This window comes from Alosa pseudoharengus, unplaced genomic scaffold, assembly GCF_046254945.1.
Source record: "Alosa pseudoharengus isolate Yale_2024_CS ecotype anadromous, Long Island Sound unplaced genomic scaffold, YU_APseudo_1.1 YU_APseudo_1.1_scf_9, whole genome shotgun sequence".
Lineage (NCBI taxonomy): Eukaryota > Metazoa > Chordata > Actinopteri > Clupeiformes > Clupeidae > Alosa > Alosa pseudoharengus.
In genome coordinates this window covers 22,709,633-22,723,398 of record NW_027468881.1, presented here as the reverse complement: position 1 = coordinate 22,723,398, position 13,766 = coordinate 22,709,633, and the positions used below count along the sequence as shown (strand labels likewise).

Genomic DNA, 13,766 nt, shown 5'->3' with positions numbered 1-13,766 from the left:
GATTTATGCTATAATGTATAAATTATATTTATGTAAATGTATCTATTAGTTTCCGCAATATTCACCATAAGTCATCATTTAAGGGGTTATTTTAAAAAGATTTCTTCCTTGGGGGCATGCCCCTGGACCCCCTGGACCCCCACACCCATGACCTCGGTATTTGAATCCTGGCTTGGTCATGTCAAACTTCAGCTCAGTTTTGTGGTTTAATGCTTATAGGCCCTACAAGTGGAAAGACATTAAAACACCATGCATATGTGCATATCGTGCCTTTTGGCAAGAAGTTAAATTTATCAAATTATATGACAACTCAGTCATCTTTACGTCACCCAACGTCACATCTCCGCATTGCTAGCCTACTGGTTGGTAGCTCATGCTAACAAATGTAGGCCTGTCTGCATGCCTTTGTAGGCAAGAAAGAGACATAATCAGTCTTGACTGTCATGAAAGAGCAGCCTTAACATTAGTTTGAGTTCACATATTCAGCAAAGAATAGTTATTTGTTGGGTGATTATTTTCTTTTCTTATTTTATTTATTTTTTTAATGTTTTTTTTTGGTATATTGACTCAGCCAGTTAGATAGCAAGCAAAGTCTACTTCCAGATAGGTGACACATTTTTAAGTTTTCCTTTAATTTCTTTTCCTGCTATTAAGAAACACAATTTTGTCTGTTAAAACCATCTTTAAATGATAAAAAAGTGAAAATTTTGAGTTAGTATATTCGTATAATAACGTCATTTGCCACCGCTGTAAAGTGCTGGAAAAGCTTGAAAATTGACCTTGAAAGTGCTTGAATTTGATCTTGGAATAGGTTTACGAACCCTGAGTTCGTGTTCCCCCTCATAGCAGCTACATCGTTAACAATGTATGTGAATGAGCTGACTAGCTAACGTAAGCTAACGCAATCAAGTCTGAAATATATAGTTCTAGCATTATAAAAATCTGTTGACAACCAACCTATCATCTGAAGTTGCCCTACTACAATAGGCTAACCAAATGGGTTTTGTCTGAAATTCATTATTGACATAGGAACATTATCTTTAAGCTAGCCTCTCTCCACATCAAGGTTTGCAGGCTAACTTTTAGCTTTGACATTTCGGTCAACATTTAAGCTATAAATATCAGTTAAACAAGCAGCACATAAACCTCAAAGAACAATACCAGTATCTACTAGTGCAGTTGGTATAGGAAATGCATATGCCAATTAAAAAAACGTCGTACCTTCGTCTACTTACCACTGACAATATCAGGCAGAAAGCAATGGAAGTGAATGGGGCTAAAGCCGTGAATGTCAAATTTAGGAACTTTTGAGCTCAGCGTAACGTGGAAGTAGCCAGGGAAAAGCGCCGCCATTGTTTCCTATGGAAGTCTATGGGAGTGTCGCTCTGGCAGCACTGAGCACAGCGCATGCACGTCAAGGAGAAACCAGAAGGCACACAACACCGGCAACGAGTAACCAGGTGAGACACAGGGCAGCTAATGAGGGCAACAGACAACTAGCAACGACCAACGAACTAACATGAGTTAACGTGACATACCTTAAAGTTACTTGGGCTACTTGTCATGATGATTAATATCAGATACCACATTGGACGACACAACAGCTATATCAGTTATTAACTAAGTAACTAGAAATCAATTCCAAGGAATTAGCAGTGCATGAAAATCAGTGTTGGGGTCATTACTCATTACTAGTTACTTCTTTAAATTGTAATGAAATTACTTTACTCATTAGTCATTTTGGAAAGTAACTTCATTACTTTACTTTTGAGTTGGTCTCTAACCAGGGTGCAGCATTCAAAGAGTAGGCCTAGCATAAGGTTCAAATTAGATCTGCTGCATAGTGGAGTTTGAGAGGACCCATATGGAGTCAAAATAGGGTCTTTAATATTGAGAGCTTGTGAAAAGATGTTCACATGTGTAATAAAGTTTTGCAGCTGTGCAAAAGGAGTTCTGCATGTGAAAAGAAATTTCGTACCTGTAGAAATATTTTGTACATGTGTGAAAAAATTATGTACCTGTAGAAATATTACGTACTTGTGTGAAAGAAATGTGTATCTGTAGAAATGTTTTGTACATATGTGGGGGGGGGAATGCGGATCTGTAAAAGTATTTTGTACACGTGTGGAAAAAATATGTACCTGCACAAATACTTTGTACGTGTGTGAATCTCCTACGCGATGCTTTCCTGCACAACACTGAAAGTACGAGTGTGAAACTGAGATACAATGCTTATGGACTTTTGACCCTAATTTTACGGCCTTTCTGAAGAGCCAATCAATACATTGCTTATTGCCAACCAATCAGCGTTCCCCATCAGTGTTGCGCAGGAAAGCATCGCGTAGGAGATTCACACACGTACAAAGTATTTGTGCAGGTACATATTTTTTCCACACGTGTACAAAATATTTTTACAGATCCGCATTTTTCCCCACATATGTACAAATCATTTCTACAGATACACATTTCTTTCACACAAGTACGTAAAATTTCTACAGGTACAACATTTTTTCACACATGTACAAAATATTTCTACAGGTACGAAATTTCTTTTCACATGCAGAACTCCTTTTGCACAGCTGCAAAACTTTATTACACATGTGAACATCTTTTCACAAGCTCTCAATATTAAAGACCCTATTTTGACTCCATAGACCCATATCATCCTTGCATGTAACATGCTGTTGCTGCATTTTGACATTGTAAATGTTGGAAAGTTTGCATAGTTGAACAAATACATTTGTTTATTGTAGCCTACAGAAAAATATAAATAACCTACTGTCAAGTAGTCAATTGGCTACAGTGCAGTCAAGATTTGGAAGTAGGTAGACTGGGTAAACCCAGCCCGATCTGCCAGCGAGCTTGGTCTGGTGATAGGCCAGACTTAGGAACTAGGGGGAATTAATTAACAAACCTGAATGTGGGCCATACGGTTGCTAAGACTCTATTGCTTGTAGCCTTATTAAACGTCCGCTAGATAGGGTAATTTAAATCCCAAACAACATTGATTTTTGCCGTATAGATTATTTCTTAAAGGTTATTTCGCCATTACTGGCTCATTTATCAAACGGCTACTTTGTTCGTCCTCCGCAAATTAATGTACAGGTAGTTTGGTAGAGAGACGTTTGAATAAATTAGTGTTTGCGATTGACAACGTTGTGATAGGACGGCCATACTAACTTTGCAAAGTTAACTTGAATGCATTAATTTTGAACAAAGTTGTGTAGGCTACACAGGGGCGCTGCTAGAAAATGTGGGCCCTACGACAGAAAATAGTTATGGGCCCCCGATATTATAGCTTAGTATTATCAGGGGGGCGCTCTGGGGGCCCCTGTCAGTGCTGGGCCCTTAGAATCGTCCTAACCCCATGATTACTGAGGTGTTGCTAGGATAGACATGGTGGTTGCATAGTTTAATGAAAGTTGATAGTGTAAAAATAGACAGTTTAAAAGTTGAATGTAGATAGTTTAAACGTTGTTGATAGACAGATCGGGTCCATGTACTTTTGCGTTCATTCATTATTCTATTTTGGAAATGAAATAGAAAATGGAAAAAAAAGTGGTAGGCTATACAACTATTGCCTCCCTTGCATTTGCAGTACTTGCAACGGATACCAGCTACCCAACAGGGACAACCATTCTTGTGTGCACACTTGCCACACAACTAGGGATCTGGCAAACCTTCAGGTTTTGAGATTACAATCTCAGGAACTAATAAACTGCCCTTTCTTACAAAACCATAAGCTGTCACGGCAGATTGAGAGTTCGACCACCAGAGGCTATATTCACTGTAGCCGAAGCTGATGGTCTAGTAGGGATGTGACGCTCGAAGCTGACGTTTCGAAACAGTGTCGAGCTTCCGAAACGCAAGTGTTTCGAACAGTGTTTCGAAGTGTGGTTCAAAACGCCCATGTCACGTGACCATGGCTTAGTGAGGCTTCGTGGTGTTTCAATAGAGGTTTGGACAGGTGGCACACTTGCCGCGCGAGCCAATTACCCGAGTAAACACCTGTTTGATCTAAATTATAAAGTCCCAGAATGCTTAAAAGTCATTCAAACACATCCTATCTTTGTGGGTTTTTTGTGAGGAGAGAGATTTTGAGAGATATAGCGACATAGAGACATATAGAGATATAGCGATTTATAGTGCATTCTTGTTAGGGCTGGGATAAACGATTATTTTTTAAACGATTAATCTAGCGATTATTTTTTCGATGCATCGATTAATCTAACGATTCATTTTTTCAGTCCGATTCGATTTCGATTCGATTCGATTATCGATTATCTCCCCATTAATTCACTAATAGCAACTTATGTTTATTTACATATCTGAATGAAAAAACATGAATTCTTTAACATTGCAATATATGTTTATTGCTCTTAAGATTCCAAAATAAAAGACTGAAGTGCAAGTAACTACAAGTGCAAAGTAATGCATTCTTAGTCAGAGGTAGCATTCAATAAAGTTCAGTAGGCTAGTGTATGTCTAATTGAGTGCCTGTCATTTTAAGACGTTCGTGTGGGAATCCTTGCAAATAACATTAACACAGTTAAGGCTGCTGATGTGTGTATGCAATTCATAACGTAGTTATTTCAAATAACAGTTCGTACTTCTCCTTTGGACAAGCACTTTTGAGTCTTGGAAAACACTTTTCCATTTCCATCGGGATTTTGCAAACAGTCAATAAAATGAGCCCTGCACGAGTAATACAAGCAGCTGCAAGTAAGCATGCTAAACTTGACATCCAAACAGTATTCTAACGTTAGCTTTGAGATAGGGCTACTGCTTGATTGCATACTGTAACTTAACTTCGTTTAGTCTCCTCAATGTACTATGTTGTGATAAGACCTTAGCAGAGCTTTAACTTTAATGCCGCGGTTTTGAACAAATTTGCGCAGCATGGTCACGATGCTAAGCGGATTTAATAGCAATGTAGCCCACTGTTCTATGCAGTGCTTCTATGTGGCAACAACAATCCTTCAACAATCGTGAATATTTTGTTAAATGCACATGCAGAGGAGGAGCAGCGGGCTCGTTACGAGAGAGAGCGGGCGGGGCGAGGAAAGGCTGTGTGAGTAAAAAGTGCAGCTCAATGAAATTATGTTATCTTATCTTTAATTTAAATAGCAGGCCTACAACATAGAACATCAATGTGTGGTGGCCGGTTTTGATTTCGTGGTGCCCAGCCACAGATTAGTCAACGTATGGAAAACACTGAAGGTGTAAAATTAAAAATATTTAGCAGCACACGTTATGCTTAACAAATCGACGCTCATATTTTGCGTCGACGTATTTTTTGCGTCGACGTCATCGATTACGTCGACGCGTTGTCCCAGCCCTAATTCTTGTGATTGATAGGTTAGTGATATAGATTAATTGACAGGCTAAAGACAGACAGTGAGCGATAGTTTAGATAGATATAGTCTAGTGACGTTAATATTTAGATAGTAGCAGAAGTAAAAAAAATATATGACTGATGCCTTTATTTCAAGAACAGCTGACCCTTTGAAATACTGGCAGGAGAGGAGTGGTTTATCCAAACCTAACTGTGATGGCAAAAAAATATTTGTGCATGCCAGCAACAAGTGTGCCTTGTGAAATATTTTTTTCCAAGGCTGGGGAGGTTTATTCAAAAACAAGAAACAGATTAAATGCCAAGACAGCAGAACTGTTATTCCTAAATAAAAATGTATGTTGACATACAAAAAATGTGTTGTTTATTTTTCCCATGTTGTACCTGATTAGTCTAACCTGCTTCACATGTATCCTTTATTTCCCTACAACATGTTCCCAAAAAAAAACCCTGGGCCATAAGCATAGCCTACATTTTAAAACCATTGTAGCATTTTCCTCTCCAGCATATTCCAAAGGATAACGTACTATGAAACTGAAATAACAAAACATCTAACTGGCAGATATAAAAATGTTCTAGTTACTGAACGCATATACTAGTCTGAAATTTCTAAGCACCAGCAGGGACTCAAACACACGCCGCTCCGGCCGAATGCAAGTGTGTTAACCACTGAACCACGTGGCTGTGGACGAAATCTTGCGTTCCATGTTGGCTATTTATATTCTTCGTCTGAAGCAGTTGTGCTTCACGGTCAAAATGTGATGTTAGCAAAACTGGCCACTAGATGTCACCATGGAGTTACGTGTGTCGGATTGTTTCGAAACCTCGACACATTCCGGCGCAATTGCTTCGAACGTTTCGTTGTTTCACAAAGCCTCGTTCTGCCCATCCCTATGGTCTAGCAGGAAAACCCCAAAATGCATTGTCAAATTTAAGTAGAGGTACTTAAATACTCCAACTAATAAAGGTTAACGACTAAACACAGGTGAGAAACATGAACACAAACACAATCACTCCAGTCATCAGTTCCAGGTGATTCTCTGGGGCAGGAAGGACCAAATATGGGCATTTCCAGGTTACTTCCTCTTGGTCCCCCTGGAAGTGCTCTCAGTCGCCATCTGCTGGTCGGCAAGCCTCGTGACAATAAGCATCTGCATTTAAGATCAAGGTGGCGTCTGTAAATGGTGCTTAGACCCAAAGCTGCTGTTGATAATAGGCTCTTTGTAGATGTTTTCTTGCATTAGTGGGAAACAGTTCCTCTGAGTGCATGCGCAGAGAGAATTTGCGCGCTCGCAGTTAATAGTGTGGAATAATATAATACTCCCGAATGCATGTTTTATCGTGTGAGTGCTTTATGGCACTGTTGTGTCGCCATAGTTGACATACATAGTTTAATGAATGTTGATAGTTTAAAAATTGAATGTAGATAGTTTAAAAGATGTTGATAGAAGGATAGTTTAATGCATGTTGATACACAGATAGTTTAATAGTTGCTGATAGACAGTTTAATGGATGTTGATAGGCTGATAGTTTAGTGGATGTTGATACACAGTTTAATACATGTTGATGGTTTAAAAGTAGATAGTTTAAAAGTTGAATGTAGATAGTTTAATGGATGTTGATAATCAGAAAGTGGATGTTGATAGGCAGATAATTTGATGGATGTTGATGGACAGAATGTTTAACCCTCTAAGCGGACTTGTATGATCAACAACTGGAGCAGGACGAGCTCCAACCACAGGAGGAACCCCAAGTGCAGGAGGAGGGTGAGGAGATGATCACCGAACCACAGAACGAGGACCCCACCTGGGCCAAAGACCCTGACTACCAGCCCCCTGCCAAGAAGACAAAGAAGAGCAAGCTGCACTACAACATAAAGGGCGAGAAGGACATGGACGTGCCTGGGCACGTCTTTGAGGAGGAGCAACAGGAGGGCCTGCTCTCGGAGGTCAACACAGAGAAGGTGTTGGGCAACATGAATCCACCCAAACCCACCAAAATCAAAAAGAAGGGTGAGCTACTGTACTAAAATACAGCCATCTTTAAGTGGCATGCTGTTTTAGAACGTGCTAAAGTAGAATGCGTGTAGCATGAATTGGGGAAGTCACTGAGTAACTGAAATGTCATCCCCCTTGATCTTAGTCATAAGTGATGATGGGTAATTTTCTTATGAAAAGACTCCTGCCTAACCCAAATGTGACATGTAGGTGTGAAGAAAACATTCCAGTGCGAGCTGTGCAGCTACACCAGCCCCCGCCGCTCCAACCTGGACCGCCACATGAAGAGCCACACGGACGAGAGGCCCCACCAATGTTACCTGTGCGACCGCGCTTTCAGGACAGTCACTATGCTGAGAAACCACCTGAACACACACACAGGTACACAACACATGGAGCAGGGCTCGAATTACGTGGGAGCCAGAGGGAGCCGAGCTCCCATAGAGTGAGGACTGGCTCCCATGAAAACAACAAAGTCAAAAACCTGAGGGGGTCTCTCATATCTGAAGGTGTCTGGCATTGTAATTTAATCTTAAACAACCACTCATTATCCATCCCTGTGCGATCTCTTACAATTAAAATATAGGCTACTACGGGACGTAGACCTACACTACGCTTTTGAACGCAGCATGACACTTCACCACCACACCACTAGACTATATGAGCAAACCGTATCGATTTGACAGCACTCCCAAATCTGAAGAAGTCACCCTGCTTTGATGTGAGTGTTTTGTCTATTTGCATAGGCGTTCATTGGGCTAGCCTACGTGGTTTGATACGTGCTGAAAAGTCCTGTTTGCTGTTGAACTTGCGCTTCACCTATTCTATGTTGATTGACAAAGCCATAAATTATGGCCCATAATGCAGCCTACAACGATTGTGTTGTCTGATGATCTAGCTATCCTCTGCCATTCAGAGCTCCGGAAAGTTCTCAGCTATTTTGAAACACCTGTTAGCAATCTCTGATGTCGGAATATTCAAGGGCTACCCGACAATATCTCAGTGCAAACTCCAAAATTGTTCGTCTATTAATTTTCCACGGTTCAACACATTAGCCTACTAGAACATAGTTTGGCTGGCTTTTTTCATTTCTGCCAGTTAGTGCTTTTTCCCCTGTGTATAAGTTACACTACATGCATTATTGTGTTTGACACTGAGGATAGCCTATCTGAGACGGTGGTCTGGTTTAAATGAGTTACGTTGTGAAATTGAGAATGGCACAGACTAAATCGTTTAGTCTATTTCTTTGTATTGTGAAATTGAAATGAGATATGGACTATTACAATCAATAATATGTTGAAATTAATTAAAAGTAATCAATTTCTATGAAAAATCTATGTCTGTTGTGTGCGTGTGTCAAGGTAAAGCCTAGGCCTGCCGTGCGCATATACTGTACTGCGCAAAAGCGCCACTTGCGCCTAGGCTATTTCATTGTATCGCCTTGTTAGGCTATGCGCGGGGTGTGCCAACTTTTTATGAGATAGGGAGACCCCCTTAAAGACAAAAAGATAATTCGAGCCCTGACATGCAGCTTTCATGACCCATGATGAAAATGAAGAGGCATACATTTATTTTTTAATTGGATGTGTCAGGATGAGTTTAATGGCTCTTGTTTTTCTTGGCCAGGCACCAGACCACACAAGTGCACTGTATGTGAGATGGCATTTGTAACCAGTGGAGAACTTGTTAGGCACCGACGTTACAAGCACACCCACGAGAAGCCCTACAAGTGCTCTCTGTGTGATGACAGAAAATAGTTATGGGCCCCCGATATTATATAGCTTAGTATTATCAGGGGGGCGCTCTGGGGGCCCCTGTCAGTGCTGGACCCTTAGAATCATCCTAGCCCCTCATCACCACCAAACCCCCCCCCCCCCCATACACACACACACACACACACACCCCAATCGGCGCCCCACACCAGTGGTAGTCTGCATGAACAGTCCTTGCACAAGCCACTGTTTTCATTTGCGTAGGGGAGGTGCGGGCTGAAGCCAACCTGTTTGAGGAAGGGCGGTGCAGGGAGAGAATGCGTGCTCTACCTTATGCACATCTCTACAATGAAATAATGTATTTAGGCTAATCTATATTTTAAATAAGCAACCACTGTGTGCTGCTATGGAAATAATAAGTCAATAAATTAGAAATTTTGTGAGTAACGCAGGAATGAGCAAACTAATTACTTTGAAATAAATTAAATTTGAATTGTAATGCGTTACCTTACTTCGTTACCCAATAAATTAACTAAATTACAGTTACCCCCAAAATTGTGATGTAAAATATCATAGTTAAAAAAGAAATGCGCTGGCGCAGCAGGCTACAGCGCCTGTACTATATACGGTTTGAATCCGACTTGTGGTCATTTCTCGATCCCATTCCCCAAGGCAAAAAAAGCCCAAAAAATATACTTAAAAAAAAAAAAAACAGAAATGCAGAAATGATTACTAAGGTGTTGCTAGGATAGACATGGTGGTTGCATAGTTTAATGAAAGTTGATAGTGTAAAAATAGACAGTTTAAAAGTTGAATGTAGATAGTTTAAACGTTGTTGATAGACAGATCGGGTCCATGTACTTTTGCGTTCATTCATTATTCTATTTTGGAAATGAAATAGAAAATGGAAAAACAAGTGGTAGGCTATACAACTATTGCCTCCCTTGCATTTGCAGTACTTGCAACAACGGATACCAGCTACCCAACAGGGACACCCATTCTTGTGTGCACACTTGCCACACGACCAGGGATCTGGCAAACCTTCAGGTTTTGAGATTACAATCTCAGGGACTAATAAACTGCCCTTTCTTACAAAACCATAAGCATCTGCATTTAAGATCAAGGTGGCGTCTGTAAATGGTGCTTAGACCCAAAGCTGCTGTTGATAATAGGCTCTTTGTAGATGTTTTCTTGCATTAGTAGGTAACAGTTCCTCTGAGTGCGTGCACAGTGAGAATTTGTGCGCTTGCAGTTAATATCTACAAGTGTGAAATAATATAATACGCCCGAATGCATGTTTTATTGTGCGAGTGCTTTATGGCACTGTTGTGTCGCCATAGTTGACATACATAGTTTAATGAATGTTGATAGTTTAAAAATTGAATGTAGATAGTTTAAAAGATGTTGATAGACGCATAGTTTAATGCATGTTGATACATAGATAGTTTAATAGTTGCTGATAGACAGTTTAATGGATGTTGATAGGCTGATAGTTTAGTGGATGTTGATACACAGTTTAATAGATTTTGATGGTATAAAAGTAGATAGTTTAAAAGTGTAATGTAGATAGTTTAATGGATGTTGATAATCAGAAAGTTTAATGGATGTTGATAGGCAGATAATTTGATGGATGTTGATGGACAGAATGTTTAACCCTCTAAGCGGACTTGTATGATCAACAACTGGAGCAGGACGAGCTCCAACCACAGGAGGAACCCCAAGTCCAGGAGGAGGGTGAGGAGATTATCACCGAACCACAGAACGAGGACACCACCTGGGCCAAAGACCCTGACTACCAGCCCCCTGCCAAGAAGACAAAGAAGAGCAAGCTGCACTACAACATAAAGGGCGAGAAGGACATGGACGTGCCTGGGCACGTCTTTGAGGAGGAGCAACAGGAGGGCCTGCTCTCGGAGGTCAACACAGAGAAGGTGTTGGGCAACATGAATCCACCCAAACCCACCAAAATCAAAAAGAAGGGTGAGCTACTAAAATACAGCCATCTTTAAGTGGCATGCTGTATTAGAATGTGCTAAAGTAGAATGCGTGTAGCATGAATTGGGGAAGTCACTGAGTAACTGAAATGTCATCCCCCTTGATCTTAGTCATAAGTGATGATGGGTAATTTTCTTATGAAAAGACTCCTGCCTAACCCAAATGTGTCATGTAGGTGTGAAGAAAACATTCCAGTGCGAGCTGTGCAGCTACACTTGCCCCCGCCGCTCCAACCTGGACCGCCACATGAAGAGCCACACGGACGAGAGGCCCCACCAATGTTACCTGTGCGACCGCGCTTTCAGGACAGTCACTATGCTGAGAAACCACCTGAACACACACACAGGTACACAACACATGCAGCTTTCAAGACCCAAGATGAAAATGAAGAGGCATACATTTATTTTTTAATTGGATGTGTCAGGATGTGTTTGATGGCTCTTTGTGTTTTTCTTGGCCAGGCACCAGACCACACAAGTACACTGACTGTGAGATGACGTTTGTAACCAGTGAAGAACTTGTTAGGCACCAACGTTACAAGCACACCCACGAGAAGCCCTACAAGTGCTCTCTGTGTGATTACGCCAGTGTGGAGGTGAGTTGTCATTCCTGTTGCATTCATTCATTCGTTCATTCATTCATTCTTTCATGTATCCCTCTGTGATCTATTGTGTGACATTGTCCCTGACGATTTGTTGATTGTCCCCCCAGGTGAGTAAGCTGAAGTGCCACATCCGCTCCCACACCAGAGAGCGCCCCTTCCAGTGCAGCTTGTGCAGCTATGCCTCCACTAACACATACACGCTGAAGAGACACATGACCGCACATTCAGGTGAGCCTGTCAGCAGCACCAACTCTCGGTCTTCAACGTCGATCTGTCTTTCTCTCTCGCTCGCTCCAATTGTCTTTACTGTGAGACGGTCGGTAACCGTACCTCTCTGTCCACCATATCTCTCTATCTTGCTCTCTATCTGTCTCTCTGATATTTTGTGTGTCTCTTATTTCCTGTAATTAATTATTGCCTGTGAGTGGTATCTGACTGTCCTCTCCTCACCCGAACAGGGGAGAAACCCTATGAGTGTTACATCTGCCACGCTCGCTTCACCCAGAGTGGCACTATGAAGGTGCACATATTGCAGAAACACACTGAGAACGTGGCCAAGTTCCACTGCCCACACTGCGACACAGTCATTGTCCACAAGAGGCACTTTAGTAAGAATTCACCATCCTTGTACTTTTACTATAGAATGCAAAGTCAAAGTTTATACGTCCTGTAAATGCAGTAGTTTGTGTGCTGTAGCTGTTGGCTCAGTCCACTCATAAATTACTGGGCAACAAAGGATTGCCTCTTGTTAGCCCTTTGGTCTGAAATTCAGCCTGAATTTCCCCTTGGGGATCAATAAAGTATCTATCTATCTATCTATCAATTTCTTTGAGCACATTTCTCATTGGTGGAACCCTTACCCTGCTCTTTAGCCAACACACCTTTCCACCCCCTCAGATGTTCATCTGCGTGAGCAGCACTCGTACATCGAGCAGGGCCGGAAATGTCGCTACTGTGAGGCCGTCTTCCACGTGCGCTACGCCCTCACCCAGCACCAGAAGTCCCACAACAACGAGAAGCGCTTCAAGTGCGACCAGTGCGATTACGCATGCCGACAGGTCAGATTTGTTCCTCCCACTCTCCACGCTCACATTCATATTGGATAGGAAGACACAAAAGCAATAATGATATCACATTTGATATAGAAACCTACACATACTGTACTTCCATTTGACACGTGATTTTAACTTGCGTTCTTTTGTGAACAGAAGTGTCACATGGTGAGGCATAAGCGCACCCACACCGGTGAGAAGCCGTACGCCTGCAGCCACTGTGAGAAGACCTTTGGGCAGAAACAGCCTCTGGACGTGCACTTCCGCCGCTACCACGACCCCAACTTCGTGTCCACCTCCTTTGTGTGCTCCAAGTGTGGCAAAACTTTCACCCACAGGGTGAGAATAGGGCTCTCCTCCACTGACCAGTGTCATGGATTCATTGATTGGTTACTTTGCCATTTGGATGGGTTTCTTGATATTGGATGCCGTGGAAGTAATGAGTTATTCTGTGAGATGTTTCAGACACCTGTGTGTCAGTGGCCCATATAAGCAATAGCTTGATATGTAGGAAGTTTGCTTAACAGGCAGGTTTAAACAGTGTTACCCTGTTAGTATGAATGTGTATCTACTTCACTGATCTGATGATTGATCCGATCTATAGCTGAGTAAGCACAACGAGTCATCATGGTGCCTGTCTCGTTCCAGAACACCATGGCCCGGCATGCAGAGAACTGCAATGGCCAGGACACCACCGGTGGCAAAAACAGGGCTCCTCCTAGGAGAGGCCGCGGCAGGAAGAGGAAGATGCGCGGCAACCATCAGACAACCAGGCCAGGAACAGTGGCATCCATTTAAGTTTTTAAAAGACCTGCAGTTTGAGAAGTTGTGATGGGAACTTTGATGGGAAGTTGTGAGCAGATGTTCCCTAACCCTCCGATAGATCTTGATCTGTTTCTTGTCAGGACTACGTTTGTTATGGGTAAAGTTGCTTTGAGAAGGAGACATTGTAGACAACCGGGATGTTTGAATAAAAGGAGTGCATTTGGGGGGAAAATGACTATAAAGTTTTGTTGCTCTTTTTAGTAACATAAAAAAGATTGGAAACGATGT

The 13,766-nt window shown here is 41.8% G+C and overlaps 1 protein-coding gene across 1 annotated transcript; it reads left to right on the top strand.

The window, feature by feature from the left end:
• Positions 1 to 116: 116 nt before the first annotated feature.
• Positions 117 to 13,511, top strand: LOC143115255 (transcriptional repressor CTCF-like). The gene is made up of 11 exons (XM_076277224.1): positions 117 to 156; positions 7,048 to 7,365; positions 7,561 to 7,731; positions 10,725 to 11,042; positions 11,233 to 11,403; positions 11,519 to 11,652; positions 11,769 to 11,889; positions 12,120 to 12,269; positions 12,559 to 12,719; positions 12,870 to 13,052; positions 13,362 to 13,511. The coding sequence occupies exons 1-11, from the start codon at positions 117 to 119 to the stop codon at positions 13,509 to 13,511; spliced, it is 1,917 nt and encodes a 638-aa protein (XP_076133339.1).
• The last annotated feature ends 255 nt before the right edge of the window (positions 13,512 to 13,766 follow it).

What these genes read in the sequence shown, in the direction of transcription:
- LOC143115255 (XM_076277224.1), top strand. Translation starts at nt 117, where the DNA reads ATGCCCCTGGACCCCCTGGACCCCCACACCCATGACCTCG. An exon ending in TGTCCACAAGAGGCACTTTA is followed by an intron (nt 12,270 to 12,558) that starts GTAAGAATTCAC and finishes CCACCCCCTCAG; the next exon opens with ATGTTCATCTGCGTGAGCAG. An exon ending in GCAAAACTTTCACCCACAGG is followed by an intron (nt 13,053 to 13,361) that starts GTGAGAATAGGG and finishes GTCTCGTTCCAG; the next exon opens with AACACCATGGCCCGGCATGC.